This window comes from Lissotriton helveticus, chromosome 7, assembly GCF_964261635.1.
Source record: "Lissotriton helveticus chromosome 7, aLisHel1.1, whole genome shotgun sequence".
Classification (NCBI taxonomy): Eukaryota; Metazoa; Chordata; class Amphibia; order Caudata; family Salamandridae; genus Lissotriton; species Lissotriton helveticus.
In genome coordinates, this window is record NC_136068.1 from 81987950 (window position 1) to 82005435 (window position 17486).

The 17486-nt window shown below is 48.1% G+C and overlaps 1 protein-coding gene across 1 annotated transcript; it reads left to right on the top strand.

Annotated features, from left to right (window-relative positions):
* Positions 1 to 28: 28 nt before the first annotated feature.
* On the top strand, positions 29 to 14819 carry GAPDH (glyceraldehyde-3-phosphate dehydrogenase). The gene is made up of 12 exons (XM_078651551.1): positions 29 to 126; positions 2007 to 2049; positions 7141 to 7240; positions 7886 to 7992; positions 8167 to 8257; positions 8382 to 8497; positions 8778 to 8859; positions 9106 to 9257; positions 11408 to 11486; positions 13461 to 13544; positions 13900 to 13997; positions 14489 to 14819. Exons 2-12 carry the CDS (start codon positions 2027 to 2029, stop codon positions 14556 to 14558), a joined length of 1002 nt encoding a protein of 333 aa, XP_078507677.1. The 5' UTR covers positions 29 to 126; positions 2007 to 2026; the 3' UTR covers positions 14559 to 14819.
* Positions 14820 to 17486: the final 2667 nt, after the last annotated feature.

A 17486-nucleotide genomic window follows, 5' to 3' on the forward strand; every position in this document is an offset into this window, starting at 1 on the left:
CCTTCAGCTCTGATAGGCTGATCGGAGTGGGTGTGGGCGGGCTCGGAGGAGGGCTATAAAAACGTGATGTCAGCCTCACTGTTCCCTACCTTACTGCAGAGCAAGAGTTGGGTCATAGTCGGCGAGGTAAGGAGCGCTGCTGTTAGTGTGTGCGTGGGCCTGCCAGAGCGTGTTAGGAGTGGGTGGTGCATCCAACACCCTGCTGCTTGTAAAGAGAGCGGGTGACCTTTTGTTGCGCTCCTAGGCTGCTAAAGAGTTGGCTATAGGCGAGCTAAAAATAAATCTTGGGTTTTGTGCACCTGAAACTCCAGCACCCAGCCCTCAAGACTGGTATAATTCCGTATCCCCCACTCCTCCTTCGATGGTGATCTTCCGGTAGGGATCTCAGACTACATGGTCATACCTGGTGGGGTGGGGGTTGGAGTGGGGTTGTGGTGTTTTTTTAATTCACTATATCGCAGTTCCCAGAGATGATGGAATCCATTTAAGGACACGCGCCAGTTTACCAGAATAGACTCTTTGAAGCTACCGCTTGTTATAGCGCCTCGGCGTCATTTTGGAAGTAAATGTTGTTGCACGGGTCACGCACGCTGCAAATGAAAGATGTTGTATTGGTAAGCATGTATATCCCAGCCGAGGCTATTAAGAGCATCAACTGGGAGGCGTATAGACTCTGCGGATTATCTACATGCCGTGGTATGACTAGAAGATTGGGAGATGCTGAGACATTTCTGATGCTCTCGGGCCACCCGCTGCGCACAGCTTGAATGTGCCTGCCATACATGCACGGATCTAAAGCAGCCATTTCCACCCGTGCATGTATGTTTAATCGCTCAGACCTGTGTAAATATAATGTACATGAACATTGCATATGCAACCATATATATTTGTTTGTATTCTCTCCCTGCACGTCCACAGAACCGGGTCACCTTCGCTGCAATCGATCATGGGACCCGCCTCACTTGCAGGTGGAGGCGCTGTAACTGGCAGCGCTTCACTATCGGGAAACGTGAAGCCGTGAGATGGCGCTGCTCGCCCGGCACCCCCTGCGAGCCAGTCCGTCTGGCCAGCCATCTCGTGTCATTATTTCCGCTCTGTCGCCCTGTGCAGACCGGGCATTTCATCTTAAAATGGATGCCTGCTTAGTGGGATGATGGGGTGGGGGCGCCTCACCAATGCCCGCCTTGTTTCGAGGCACGAACGGTGTACTGGGAAGTTAATCATTGATGTACGACTGTTTAACGGGGACACCACGCAACCTGTTAAAAAGGGGGGGGGGGGCATGAAATCTATGAATGGGGTCTTGACTCAGTGGAGTGGCCCTTACGGCTCATGCGAGTGTACCGCAGCTCCGGCCACCTCCCCAATAAGGGGCGGTTTAGCTAGGCCTCCTGTGGTGCGGGGGGGCGTCCCGGTAGTGGAGGGGCCGTGCTAGTGTCATCGGGGGCGTAGGTGGGATCTGCTGTGACTATAGCAGGAGGAACGCTGCAGCATGGAGCTGTCCAGCCTTTCCCTAGCACCCCAGTACCGCAGCCTCCCTGTGACCTTGGCCGTAACCTTGAGGCCTCGGAGGGCCGTGGAAGCCCTCGGCGGCCCCGTGTCCCCTCCCTCTGACGGGAAGCAGTGATGCTCCCGTGCGGCGAAGGGGCATGCGGTGTGGGATCTCCTGGAGGGCGGGCGGGGTGCTCTGGGGGTGGGGGGCACAAGAAATCGGTAATAACGTGAAATCAGGAATTGCCCGGGGGGGGGGGCATGCACGAGAGTGATGGGCAGCCTTGTCTGGTAAAATAGTGCATCTGCGTCTCCCAGCCCATCCGACCGACATTGCTCCCGTGTTTTGCGTAGGTGGGGCATCTCTTGCGTTTTTCTCCCACTGGATATGCAGCTGTTTAAGTGAATGTGTAGGTCGACACCACCTTCTCAGTTTTATCCCTTGTCACGCAGATGTGGTGGGTGGGAGATTGGGGCTCGCTTAGGATGTACTGACCTATTTCTTCTATTTTCAGGAGATTTTCACACAGCCAAGATGGTTAAAGTCGGAATCAACGGGTGAGTAATGTGTTCTGTACTGCCTACCACACGTCTCTTGAATCCACAACTTTGTTTCCTGCCTCGTTCTCCTGTACACCTGGGCACTACCCTCTGGCTGCCCCTCCCTGCCCTTTGTCACTGCTCCTAGGCAGTCGGTTGCCTAGAGACTGCAGGTAACTGCAGCTGTCCATTCAGCGCTTTTAGCTCCCCGCGGCCTTGACGTGGTGAACGTGCAGGCTGGCACGGCGCCGGAGCTGCCCTTGCTCTGTCTAGCAGCTGCCTCTAGGCACTTTTCGAACACCTGTTGGGTCGGTGACTGGAAGCTCGCACTGGTTTTGGAGCTCTAGAGGTACGGTGTGAATCGCAGGAGCTAAGCCCCGGCCACAAGCTTTTGCACCGTGCTTGTACCTACCTTCGACTACCGAGGCTTGTGGGCGCTTCCCCGACCCACCCGCCCCTCCTCCAGGGCGGAGAGTTTGAGTAACTGCGCGGATGTGACTAATGCCGTTGCGTGTCTTCCGTGGCAGGAAATGTGGTTTAGCGTCCGTGCAAGCCCCAGGAGTCTGAAGTGCGCACAGTCATCTCTGTACACAAGGGGTCTGAAGGGAAGCTGAAATGGACACATAAAAACAGTGCTTAAGTGCATACCAAAGCGGACTACCGGTGGGAGGCTGAATCTGAGGGCAGTTAAGGTAATTTGTCCAATCCATGGACATCTCATCCATGGGTTCTGACAGCTCGGGTTTTAATCAGACCAATAGTTGTCGTACTTAACCAATGTGTTGGCATGAGACAGCCAGTCGCCTCTTGTCTAGGTCAGCTGAGTATGGCTCAGCTAATGCTATTGTCTGTCGTGTTGATCTTCCACTCACTGCTCGAGTGCAGCCAACCGTGTCTGCACAGAGCAAGGCAGGAGCAAGCACTAGTCGCATAGGACATATGCTCATAACTAGTGGTTTTGCCAAGACTTGTTATTTCAGTCCAGCTGCTCACTGGCAGTAAATGGAATGGTCTCCTTAGAACTTTCGCCCCCCTTCTGCTTGCTTCAGTCGCACTAGCAGTAACCGCTTTAAGTCGAGGGACATGTGATTAAAATAAATGATATACATTGCCGCCTAACTGCAGTCTGAGTTGTACTGTCCTATGCAGTCTGAGACTATATGGGCTGCTTTGATTCTTCCACCCTTTGGTGGAAAGGGTGGGTTACGCAGCGTGTAGGCTCCCTCTTGCCCCTCCGGTGTCCTTCAGATGGAAACGCTATACAGACTGGTCTGGGGGCTGTGGTCTAAAACATAGTATCTTACCCTTCAGGAGGGGCGGACGGATCCGCCAGGCACCCGTCTGACCTTTCCTTGAGAAACCCGACCTTCAAGGGTCTGATGGCGATTGCCCAGGCCACTTGTCCGAGTTGTGTGCCTCCATTTATTCTCGACAATGTCCGTCTATAATCTGACGCCCATTTCGTGGAATAGGGGGCATCCCACTGCCAATCCGGAGTTCACAAGTTTGGGGCCCCGAGGGTCTAGATGAGGGGTAGTGCCGTAAATATTGTGGAGACCATACTTTAGGTATGGGAGTGGAGAATATTTCAGAAGCAGATATCGGTTGCATGTGATGCCCGCCTGTATCCACTTGTTTGAAGAGGGTGATGGACGCCTGCACGTAATTTGCTTCAACAGCACTAAGCCTCCTGTCTGGATTTGAATTCCTCCACACGTGGGTTCTCACCCCTGCACTGCATTTGGGCCTTGTGGGTAATTTCCAGTGTGTGGCTTGTTTGTTCACTTTTCTCCCTTCGGTTGGGCCTTGGTGCAAAGTACCCTTCTGCGGGGCAGATACTTGCAGCGAGTGACGTGTGGAATCCCACTGCCCTTTGGACTTGTTTACAGATGGCGCTGAACTGGTGCTGTGCTGCCTGGTAAACGCTAGGTACCAGGTTTCATTGCTAGACTCCACGCTCTTGCGACTTTTGCCAGCACGATACTTGGTTTGTACTGTTTACTTACCGAGATTTTCTTAAATTATGCCAGTACGTTCTTTTATATGAAGTGATGACCTCACCTTCGAGGAGCCTGACCATGGTTGGGCGTAAATGGCTCTTGGATGGACTACTTAAATTCTTTTACTCTTTGAAATATATACATATCTTTGCCCTGACGAAGTCCCCCTGCATACTAGCCGGACGACACGTGTTGGCAAGCTTTTTGCTACCCTTTGACTGAAGATCTAAATTAAGAACTGTGGCAAGAATTTGGTTACCCTGTGGTTGAAAAGAAATGAATTGTCTTTACTCAGAAGAAACCATGAAAAGAACAATAGAGGAGAAACTCAACATTGAGTTTGTCAATATGTATACTGATCGATGCTAGCTTTGCTCAGGTTGAAAATTGTGTCCATGCTTTAGGGTAGACTTAGTCTATCTGTTTTTACAACTGTTGAGTGGCTGCACTCTTACCTTCGAACATTAGCTTGCCTGAAATATTGTAAGAAATAGCACACTCTTTGTGCATTTATCCCCTACTGTCAATCTTGTTTGAATTTCCTTTCAGGTTTCATTGCTAAGCTGGAGATTCTGGCAGTCCTCACCCACAAGGCCGGATGTCTTCAGAATATATAATCCATTAGTCCTATCATTTCAAGTAGAACATGTTAAACTAGCCTGGAAAAAATGACAGAACTACCTTAAACATCCCTACCACATTTCGACTTGAACCCCCTCCATGAATTATCTGCTCCTAAATAAGAAACCCTGGGATCGGACTAAATTACCTGTTGGGAGTGAGTTTTGCCCCCCTTAATTGCAAAATGCATTCCATTTTTGTAGACTTTATGCAACGGGCAGTTTACGCTTTGGCGTTTTCATATGGAACGGTCAGCACTCCTATTGGCATTGTATTATTCACCAAGGTCTGGCTTTAAAGGAATATTGTATGGTAATTTACTACATTAGGAGTACATTGCATGTTAGACATGCATTTGTGTGGCATCGAACTGCAGAATAACACTAGGTTTGAAGGTCTTGATTGTTGCACTGTCAAGACAGTCCTAACAATCCATGCAGATTAATGACTGCTTCTTCCAATCCGTGCTTCAGCCAAAGAAACAGCATAAGTTAGCTGACAGTCTAAGGGGCGCACATGTCATTGTAATGCCATTAAAGTTCAAGCAGCTGGATACACAATGGTCATAGCACATGGATGGCAATCACTTATGTGGAAGAGCACAACTTCTGTCTCATAAAGTACTCCTGGTTTAACCCCTTGCATGCTTGTGACGGAACCGCTCCGTCACAAGCCATGGGCACGCTGTGCTTGTGACGGAACGGTTCCGTCACAGCCCCGCCCGCCCAATAGAACGCTCAGCGCAGGCGCGGAATTCGCGCCACACAGGCACGGCGAGCGGGCCGTGACGGAACCGTTCCGTCACAAGCACAGCACACCAGAGGCTTGTGACGGAACGGTTCCGTCACAAGCATGCAAGGGGTTAAACCAGGAGTACTTGAGACAGAAGTTGTGCGCATCCACATAAAAGTGATTGCCCTCCATGTGCTGTCTCATAAAGTACTCCTGGTTTAACCCCTTGCATGCTTGTGACGGAACCGTTCAGTCACAAGCCTCTGGTGTGCTGTGCTTGTGACGGAACGCTTCCGTCACGGCCCGCTCGCCGCTCCTGCGCGGCGCAAATTCCACGCCTGCGCTGAGCGTTCTATTGGGCGGGGCTGTGACGGAACCGTTCCGTCACAAGCACAGCGTGCTCGAGGCTTGTGACGGAGCGGTTCCGTTTAGAGCAAGGGAGCACCGTGCGGCCGCCCCGCCCCCTTAGCACTGCGGCGGCTCACATGTGGGTGGAGGAGAAACCCCTTTACACTGAAAACTGTCTGGCAACCACTGAGCTGCCAGGCCAGAGAATAAAAGCAGGGATGCATTGTTTCAAAAGCTTCCATCACTGAAGGCTGGCTTGGGTGGTAACCACCTCTATTCCATTACAGGGTGGGAGGAGCCAATGCAATTGTTTAGAAGCAAAATTACTTGCATCGTGTAATCGGTACCTAATGAGATTGCACCAAGAACATTTACTTGTGTACACATAGCTAAGAATTTTCACTTGCTGGGATTTTGTTTGCAGCTTGAGCATAGAAGCTGCTCATTGCAAAGAGTGTGGGATCACAGTTTTAATGAGTTTTTAGTGACTCCTTTGCGACAGTAACACTTCATACTTGGTGGGTCTTCTGTCTGAAATGGGGCACGATACAGAAACTTACAGCACCCAATTTCCCCCATCTGCCAGAGTGCTCAGCAAGGGAACACAACACTTATCCCAGTAACCTGGGGAGAAAGGCTAAACACCTTTGGTTTGACGGCTGAGGCAAGTGGCACTGTAGAACAGGTTGCAATTTGCTCTTGTAAAGCCGCATAGTTCGTGCTATATTTGTTTCTGGTGTATGTTCAGTTTCCTTACTGTATCCAACCATTTCGCTTTTATAGTCCACATCTCCACTGTGTAACATTCTGTAGCGGGGTGCTGTTGTAATTAAGCTCCTTTAGTTCCTCAATCTCACTTTTCTCCAGTTGCCAGGGCCGATGTGCCTGTTGTAGCATTGGTTTAGTGTTGTGACGAGCGCTGCCCCATGAAGCTCAGCTTTGCCTCTGAAGTATTGTGTGGGACTAATCGGGGGGGGGAAATGGAATTTTGGCTTGTCGGTTGTAGAATAGACTGTCTTTGTTCATGATGGGACTCTCTGGAGCGGCTAGTTTAGGAGAGCCACTCGTGCGTGGCCGCCAGCATGCAGCTTTTGGACTCCTCACAGTGGCATGAAACATTTAGGCATGTCCATTATGGGGACTGCAGAACTAGTCTTACCACAACTAGTAAGGAGGGCAATTGGTTCTCGATTTCCATTTAAAGGGAGTTTCCATAAGGTAATTAAGTTGCTCCAGGCCTTTCTGCACTAGAGAGCCTAGGTCGGCTGCATCATTCCTCCACTTGTGAAAGTGATCACGGCACTTTACTTACTCCATGGGGTGTTCGAAGTGCTCGTAGGCCTACTTGTCATGCTGTAGATGTTCACTGTCGCTGCCTTCCTCAAGCCAACCCTTTCTTTCCCCTTAGATTTGGCCGCATCGGTCGTCTGGTAACCCGCGCTGCAGTCACTTCTGGAAAAGTAAACGTTGCGGCCATCAATGACCCCTTCATTGACCTAGAATACATGGTGAGTATGGATACCATAGTGAGTGCTTTGGGGACTCTTCACAGAAGAGCTCTAGGTGTTAGAAGCGTAATCTACTGCCTCGCTTTGCTCTTTATTTAATGCGATTTTTATAAAGCACAAACATTACCCAAAGGTGTCAGCGCTTTACATAAGAACCAGTTGCGATACATAAGGACTCCGGACTACCTGCGTTGCATAAAAGATACAAACAGAAAAAATTGCAAATGTACAAGTTAGTCACACAAGGAGGAGCATTCAAGGAAGGAGGAGCATTCAAGGAAGGGCTACAAATGGATATACTCTAAGTCATAGGAATGGTAGAGTACAAAGGTCTACAGCATATACTAGTGATTAGTTATCTCTATATACATAGGGAAGGGATACGACTGTGCCGTTTGTCTAGTTTGTTCATGCATTCGCTTAGTGCTTCGCTTGAAGCAAACTGTTACTAGGGGGTACATCTGTAATATCCATTAATTGCATGTGCAAAAATTCATAGTTCATAATTTCAGAACTGGCTGTGACCGCTGGTTGCTTTTTTGGGGGTGGCGGATGGAATGATGGATGCAGCCCATCCATCAGAAGTTACCCTTCAGGTCCCCTGCCTACTGCAGTAATGGTCTCTTCTGATTCTTACCCCTCCAGGTTTACATGTTAAAGTATGACTCCACCCATGGACGCTTCAAAGGCACCGTCAAGGCTGAGAACGGCAAGCTTGTCATCAATGGCCAGCCCATCACCATCTTCCAAGAGTGAGTGGGGTGCCATCTGCTCTTGCATAATCAATAAACCTGCTCACCAGCATAACTGGTATACCATAAGCTGCATATTGGGAGCATATTTAGTACTTTACACTAACTAAATGCAGGCAGTGTTTGCACCAGTATGCTGATTTCTACTTAACAAGCCATCTTATCTTGTTACAGACGTGACCCTGCCAACATCAAGTGGGGGGATGCTGGAGCAGAGTACGTGGTCGAGTCGACTGGCGTGTTCACCACCATTGACAAAGCATCTGTAAGTGAAGGCTGTACAAGTTCTACTTTATCATTGCTCCCACAACATGTGGTGTAGGTTGCCTTAATGCTCACTAGCATGTTTATCCTGTGCCCTGACTTGTCCTTGACACCTCATCTTGTAGGCTCATCTGAAGGGTGGTGCCAAACGTGTGATCATCTCTGCACCCTCTGCTGATGCTCCCATGTTCGTGATGGGGGTGAACCACGACAAGTACGACAACTCTCTGAAGGTCGTAAGGTGAGTACTTACAGAAGGCTGAGTACCTGCGTTTTTTAGGAGTATGGCTGCCAGGGTTTTTTTGGGCTAGATGTCTGGCACCAAACTGCTGCTGCATCACAGGGTTGCAGATTATACCAGGCTGAATGAATGGAGCACATGGCTTTTGGTGACATGTCTGAATCCTAGAACCGAGTTGAGTGAGCAGTGGGACGGAGTTTTGGTAGGTGTTGAGGTAACCTAGTACTATGTTTGACAGTTTATTGATTACTTTGTGCGCTTGTCTATCCCCTTTCTGCAGCAATGCCTCCTGCACTACAAACTGTCTGGCTCCTCTGGCCAAGGTCATCAATGACAACTTCCACATCGTCGAGGGTCTGATGGTAGGTGATGGGCTGGAGGCGTGACCATTCTTATCAGGTCGTTTTGGCTCGGATGGCTGTAGGGCTCCATTGAGGGTTGGGAGAAGGGCTTGTGGGTGAGATACTAATGGTGCACAGCATATTCACTCTGGTTGTTTGCTAGTTGGAGCTTTGCTGCTGTCCACACAAATGATGCTTTATTTAGCCAATTTCTGTGGGACAATTGCTTCAGTCAGATCTAGTCATGTTTCTAAATTTCTCCTCCAGACCACTGTCCATGCTGTGACCGCTACACAAAAGACCGTGGATGGTCCTTCTGGGAAACTGTGGCGTGACGGCAGAGGTGCCAACCAGAATATCATTCCAGCCTCTACCGGGGCAGCCAAAGCTGTGGGCAAAGTTATCCCTGAACTCAATGGGTGAGTAGTGTGCAAGATCAGGCTTGTAGAGCACATTAAGTAACCTTTGTCTGTCAGTTCTGTTCCACGCTAGCGCAGTAAGATGCTATGTGCAGCCCCTGGACAATACATGGCAGAATCCTTCAAAAGGGGTGTCTAATATGGGTCCCAAAGGGCTGGATCTATTGGGATAGCTGAACTGATTCTTGCATGGGGTTGGGGTGTGTCAAGAGTTATTGATTCAACAGGTAATGTCCAACAATGCTCATTTGTAACCCCTCCAACAAAACTCAATCCCTCAAAGTGAAATGGGAATCACTGATCAGAAGTATGGTGCTCTCCACTGGAGGTGTTCTAATGTCTGGTCGCATGTCATGGAAAAGTCCCTAGATTACCCAACTCGCTAATGACTAGTTCGTCTTGCTAACATCACCGCGTGCTCAGTCTTGCAGTCCATTTGCACTTGTGCCTGCTTTACCTTCAGGGTGGAGCTGGCAGGCTCAGCAAAACCATTGATGCTGCAGGTGGGGTGCAGCAATGCAGTAACACGTTCAGGTCCTGGACTGCTGTTTGGGTACCTGCAGAGAAGGCCTACATGGCAGGGCTGGTCTTCAGCAGATTTGTAGCCAGCAGTGGTTTCACGGCAGTTGCAGCTTTTGGCTGGTGACTGTCTTGGGGGTGTTTCCTCCAGTTGTTGCACCAGTTCTTGATGCAGTTGGATGTGGCGCAGTTCAGTCTTTCTGGCACATGGCTGGGTGCAGGATGACAATTGCTCTTATTTTGTAAACTTTAGTGCAATTCTGAACCAGAGCTGCTTGGTGACCCTTCACAACACCGGCTTCATTAACAAGTAGTCAGCAATGCGGGCTTGCCCTCTTGGACAGTAGCTTTCCACTGCACCAGGCGGCCTGCCTCATCCAGCAGCTTCTCCAGTGTGAAGTGCAGACTTTCAGGCAGTGATCTCCCCTCTCCTTAAGGAGTCTGTCATGCACATGCCACCCTGGTCACACTGCAGCCCTGAACTCCGCAGAGCACCCCTTACTTGGTCAAGAACTATAACTGGGTGGGGTCTGAGGCACCAAGCTCCTAGCCTGCATGTGGATCGGACTGTTTGGGCTGGTTCTCTCGCATGTGCCAGGAAACGGATCTCTTAAGCAAGAAGCCACGGTGCTGGCACCAAGCAGGAGCCTGAAACAATGCACAATAAAGTGCTCTCTGCATCTGGCATTAACATTCCTGAAGCAGTAATCTGGGACCAACTAAAACAGGCCATGCCTAGAAACTTCCTCACCTTAAACTGCAGCCCCTCACTTCGCCTACATACACCAAATGGGAGTGTTCAGGAGAACAAATAAGGTCCTAACTGAATTTAAGGGTAGGTCGTGTCTCTATCCTCGGTGTCCTCTTTCCTCGATCAGTCTATACACATCCACTGTTCGGGGGGGAGGAACAGTATCCACCCTCTATTTTCTTTTGCCCCATACTTGGCAAGGGGCTAGCCAACTGATCCCAGGATTTGCCAGTCCTTACATGTGTTGCAAACTTCGTGCACATGCACGAATAGTCCGCTCTGTGGGTCACACTACAGCCGAACTCCACGTGTGGTCAGTAGACCCCCACTCTATGCTCATACTATAGGACTGTTCTAGTAGAGGGTTCATAAACTGGATGCTGCCACCACTGCTTTCTGGGACTACTGTATCCCTAGGTCAGTTATGAGGTCCTGTTGGTGCTGCAGGTCTCGGAACATGTTCTGGATCTCATGGATGAGCCTGGACTGCTACAGGGCCAAATATATAGGATACCAGATTCACATGCTGTCGGGACTTGGGGCAGGGGTACATGCCTATCTACCTGGTAGGGGGGGCATTCCCATCCTGACCAAGATCTTGACTGTTTTTTGGCTTTTACATGTGGCTTTTCTAATGGGATAACTACAGAATATTTAGATGGCGATACCATAGATTTTGATCCTCCCAGCAGTTTAGTCATTTCAACATGTGATTATCTTTTTGTAGTATTAAGCTGACTTGTAACTTATCCAAGAGCTGGGTGAGACGCTGGCCAGGATCTGAAAGTCCTGGGTTCTGGTTGGCTGCAACTACTGCAGCCAATGACATACAGTCTTGTAATGCGCCCCTGTGTAACTTGCTTCATCTTTTTGTGTGCAGGAAACTCACCGGCATGGCCTTCCGTGTACCTGTCGCCAATGTGTCTGTGGTTGACCTGACCTGCCGCTTGGAGAAGGGTGTAAGTACTCTCCTAACCACACCCTTTGCTTTAATTTGTTAATCTGCATATCACTCTGTTGGCTGACTTACAAGTGAGGTACTAGGGCAAATGGGGCCCAGTGCTACACCTTTATTGGTGAGGATCAGTGGCGGCTGGTGACACTTCAAAGTGGTAGGGTGTAAACGTTTGTTGAATAGGGAAGCGTGTAAACCCAATAAAGATGCCTGTGTGTGGGGGGGGAGGTCCTACAGGATACGATCAGACTGAAAACTAAGTGTAAAGTAAAAACCAGACTGCACAGCAGGTTTTCCATCTCTGCACCCAGTATCTGGAACCATATCCTCCAATCCATTAACACCACCCCAACAATGCGATGTAGAAAAGATTTGAAAACTCACTACTTCACAGAATAACTCCTGTCAATCTGACCGTATTAGTGAAACCTACTTTATTGCTTGGATGTTCACTAGCCCTTACTAAGTGGTTGTCTTTATTTTGGAAATCTGGCAAGGTTGTCATAACCCTTTCCATCCCCCTATCAAAACACCACATGCAGCATGCCCTGCACATCTTGACTTTTTTTTCACTAACTGCAGCCCTTGGTTTCCAACAGTCACAGAAAATCCATGACTGGTGACGTTTTAATTCTAAACTGGTTCAGAGGCTGGCCGTTCACACTATCGCAACTAAAATCAAGGTCATTAAGAGACTTTAAATTTCACAGAGCAGAATATCCTTTTCTCAAGCTGAAATCTGCCACGCTGGTAACTACAAATTTCACAGCACTGCCACTGATGCAACAGTACACAGATCGAAAAACAGCTGCAAACAGTATTTTTTTTGTGTATTACGGGATGGTAGATTAAAGCATGTAGTCGGAGGCAGTACCATGGTCCCTTCCTAAAACAATACTCTGGCATCACAAGTGTAAATCTTCCACATTCAAGAGCCCAGGCCCCGCACAAGTTGGTGAAAACACAGCCCATGCCTGTAAAAACGGTGGGGTTGCTGAAAGGACAGTGCCTTTCATGCTCACACCGCAGCCTGTACCACTACCCAGTGTCCATGCCCCCAACTCTTACTTGTGGCCAACAGCTCGTGAAGTAGGAATGCAGCAGCCGACAGCAGTGCACCCGGTTATGAAAGCCTCCCCAAGTCAGGTGGAGGGTTTTCTATCACTTTCGCCAGGAGTCATAGCCATGCTCAGTACTTGTGCTGCTGCCTGTGTTGGGAAGGATAGAAGGTTACTATCACTGTCCCCATGGAAGAGGCAGCGTATTGCTCCTCTGCCACACCCCACCAGCTCAGCAAGTGGGCTCTGGTTCTGGGCTCCTGCTCAGATCCAGCAGGGCTGAGAAGCCGCCCCATCCCCAGTGCATGCTGCCAGCATCCAGCATACCAGGCTGCAGCCAATCCAGACACTGGCTCTGCTGTCACAGAAGCACCGTGATTGGCTGGGGCAGGGGACTGCAATGCTCATTACTGAGCCCAGTATACTGCAGGGGAAGACTCATGAGCATGTCTGGCTGGCCAGAGAGGCCACCGTCCTTACCCGACATGCGGATTTGGGCCCCTCTGATAGTGTGGCCTGTCAGTAATATGCTCCACCCCCTCAGGCCTGCACTGGAGGATTCTTGAGGGACCTGCCGCATGCCTGAAACCGGCCCGCAGCAGAAATGCTTAACACGTTCTAAAATGTTTAGGACTTTTACTTGAATTTAACAGGGGGCTAAAATATCAGGGGGGCAACGCCCTAGGGGACGAACCATCACTGGTGGGGCTGCATGATTTGCTTATCTGCAGGCACCTGCAAGCTTTGCTGGTATGACTGTTCGATAATCTAGAGGTGGGTAGTGTGGTGGTGGGGGGGTAGTGTTTTGGGGGGCAGTCAGTTTGGAGGATATAAAAGTAGTTGTGATTTACATGGAAGGTGGGTGGAGTAGGATCACTTCAGTGGAAGGGTACAATTAATTGAGTTTTTTTCATATTAAGGCATCTTATGATGAGATTAAGAAGGTGGTGAAGGCAGCTGCAGATGGACCAATGAAAGGAATTTTGGGCTACACCGAAGAACAGGTAATTATAATTGGTTTGCACCAGGTTTGACTTTCATGTCGTGCGCGCTAGGTGGAGTATTTGGATGGCTTAATACTTTAATTGTATCTGGCTGTGAAAGTTCAGTCTGGCTTGGACAAGCCAAAGTAAATTGGATGGTAGTCTGCAGAGACCCTGCTTCAGCAGGGTGTATAACATGCACAGTTACTGGAAGATTTACATGTTGTGACTCCATACATGAAGTAGCAGTGTAAACTGAACTGTTTGCCCTCGACACCAGTATGGTGGCTCCAAGGCTCCTTAAACTGTTCTGATCTTACTCTAAAGAACAGCATGTGGAAGGGAGAATGGTGTCTAATTGTGTTCTGCATCTCAGGTGGTGTCCTCCGACTTCAACGGTGACGATCACTCCTCCATCTTTGATGCTGGTGCCGGTATTGCACTCAACGACCACTTCGTGAAGCTGGTTTCTTGGTAAGTCCGAAGCTCTGCTCTTGGGCAACAATACTTTGCCAGTAGGATTTACTATAAACCCTTGTGTACTGGAAGGTTTTGCATTTAATGTTTTTTCCTCCCTCAACTCCCATGTTTGAGCAGAGGATGTTGCAGTTTAGCATGCCAGGGGGCTCTAATACAGTACAGTCGCCCTCATCTGCCAAGCAGTAGCTCCCTTATGTAGCCTTGGTGTTTATCTGGCTAAGCTGTTAATTGGCAGCCTTCTTTCCTCCCATGGCTAGCAGCTCTCCAGTCTGGGCCACCACTGCTAGTGGAACAATGGCACACCCTTGTGGGTACAATAGGTAGGAGCATCTGCCCTGTCGGCCAGTACTTGTGTAGGGTTCTGCTAATTTAACTAGTAATTTAGCTCCTACAGTTGTCTGATACTTGAGTATGTGTGCCAGTCAGTAGTTCTTGAGATTGTATTTGTTCTGTAACCACTTAATGATCCTTTTTTCTCCCTGCAGGTATGACAATGAATTTGGTTACAGTCAACGCGTTGTGGATCTGATGAGCCACATGGCCTGCAAGGAATAGACGTGAACCACCCATCTCGTTGCCCCGTCTTCGTTTGGTCTTCCCATTTAAATGTCTCCACCACTTATGCCCTGTGCACAAAGGCATCGCTCCTGACCTGCTCCTTCGTAGTGCTGTCCACGTGTGGCTGATGTGCGCCGTTGTCTGTAGCCAGCCTGGCTGACTCGAGGGGGCTCTGCCCCCAGTCTGTTAGAATAAACTTGCACCAACATCTGTAAACTGTAAGGAAATAAACACCCATCTTGGCACTGTGTGAAACAACGTGTAATTCGTGTCTCTGGCAGAAGGGGTGTGTGCAATGTTGTAGCCATGCATGTTGGTTCCCCCCACTTTAGAGGCAAGAGTTAGGTTACCTTGGCTATTGAGCCGTTCGAAGCAAACCTGTGATCTAAAGATAATGACACTTTGCTATTTTAACTGGGTTTCAACAGTGGCTAAGGTTTAATCAAATTATCCAACAGAACAAAATACCTAATGTTCAGTGCTTGTCATTTTACATCAGCACAGTATACTAATGAGTAAGTGCACTACCAAGCAATCACCTAAGTGATGGGTTCAAAGGGAATGCAAATGTCACTAATACTTGTGTTCTATTGGTGCATACCTAAAACATGCTGCCTGCAGTCTTTTAGTGAAGAAACGGTTCAGTCTTTCTATTGCCCAGTTGATGCACGCACCTAGCCAGGCCTCACTAGAGGGCAGATCACTGGAGGTGAATTATACGATCCCTGGAAAGGTACCTGTCATAACACTGCGTTGCTTTTATTGCTAGTCTTCCACAGAACACTTTTGACTGGATCTTAACTCTGACGCAGCAGGAGACTTGGTAACATAGGCTGGATCTGACCAACAGAGGAGATGTAAAAATATAGACCACACACTTTGTATCTGTGAAAGGCAGAAAGTGGCACGGGGTGGTTTCACTTATTTTTTTTGCTCATCGTTCGTGATTAGACTTACATTGTGAGTGTAGAAACGCATGCTTGGTCTACTGCAATCTAGTAGGCCTGGAATATTTTCTTTGCATTTTGCATCAAGATTGGTTCCTTGGTGTACCTTTTGCATCCGCACCGACTTTATTTCCTTTCACAATCTGGGCACAGATATTCAAAGGGACAATCTGTTGGCCTGTTCGGTCTTACTGTGATTCTTAATTTTTCTTTTGTGCGTTTCCTAGACTGTCTGATTGGCAGGTCACCTTCTCAAGCCTCTGAGAGGCTATGCAAACTGCAAAGGCCATGGGGTGTCATACAGTTCTTTCTAATTCAGTAAGACTGTTGCTCTTTTGAATCCAACTTTTGTTGGACTTTTTTAATTTTTTTATTGAGGTCAAAGGAGCATAGTCCTTCAGTTTCATGTAATTTAACCTGTGCTTTGATTGTCTGCTCACTTTTGCTTTCATTCCTGAAAGCAGAGGGAAGGGTGTATTGATACCTAGCAGGCGGTTACATTCTCATTGTGTAGATTACTGTGCTTTTCAGAAGACTGCAGTAGAGTGATTCTCCCAGCTGTTTTGTAGACTCTGGTACCTGTTGAGTTATCCTTTTCAGGATGATCTTCAAGTTGTGGTTTTAAGTCTTGCTCAAAGTTCTGAAACTTATTGACGTTTCAGCAATATTAGGTAGTTGACACAGGTCTGACAGATCTGTGTGAGGTGTAGTGACCATGCTGCTTCCCCCATTAATATCTAATTGAGCATACTATAGCAAAAGTGCCGGTTTCATCCCTAAATTCAGGGCAGGGGCTGCCCTGTTCACACATTAAAAGTGAACAGCTGTGGATGGTGTACCTTGTATGAGGGTATTGTGTTCCATGTGGTTAATTTTCTACCAGGAAACCATCCCTACAGGTAGGCACACTGTGAGAATGTGTTTATCTTTTTCCCATATGGGAAAATACTGCTTCGCGCTGATTTGTTTTGTGCAATCCAGAATAGACCATCCTCCAACCTGAGAACCTTAACCATAATTTCATTATTGGTGACTGTACAACTGCAATTTGCAATGCCAGCAGTTAGAACAGCCCTTGCTAGGAGTGTTAGCATAACCTGTTAACACAGTTTAACTATACATACAGCTACGTGCCCTAAGTTCTGCTGCAGTGATCTCATTTGTAGATCTGGTGTACAGCCAGCTAGGACTGGCCATGCTGGCCCCATTGCATGGACCCAGTTTTCAATTTGCCACTGGATGTGGTAGGATGAATTGGAACCAATTTGTGTTCGTGAAATGTTAGTGAAATTTCTAAATCGCCATAAGCTCAAATTATGGCTGAAGTGTGAAATTGCCTGATATTTGCTGCAGGAAATTCTACCCATGAATAGAATAACTTTAATTTGCTTTGTGGCCTCAACCACAAAGGTATGTACTCCAGTAAGACTAAGCCTTTGTAACATTTCTGCTAATGCAGGTCTTTAGTTTAGTGGTATAACCACTAATACTGGGTTAGCATTTTAACAAATGGATTTCAGAGGAGGTTAACTATAGTGGGGTGATACTTTAAAAGGTTCAAGCCTATTTTGCAGTCTTTACAATCACAAGATTTCTCCTTTAGGATGTTGACTAGGGGCTTTAGGCACACAAACTACTGCCACATTAAAGTGCTTGAAATGTTGCTGACCCTGTCAAAGTTACTAATTCAGACATGAGCTTCAAAACTGGGGTCGACACCTATCAGAATAGACTGACCTTCTTAATTGCTAGCTCAGTGCGCCCTCCAGACCCCTAAACCTTACAGGGTACCTGATGGTGTCTGCAATCTCAGAACATGGTGACCCTGATGGTTCCCCGCCCCCCAGAAAAGAAAATTATGGCAACTTATCTACCCATTTACTCTGATCTCCAAAGTTGGACACAAAATGCAAAAATTGATATTTAAAACCTTTATTGGTGCAATGGGGTTCTGGAATAAAATGCAAGTGGTTAGAAG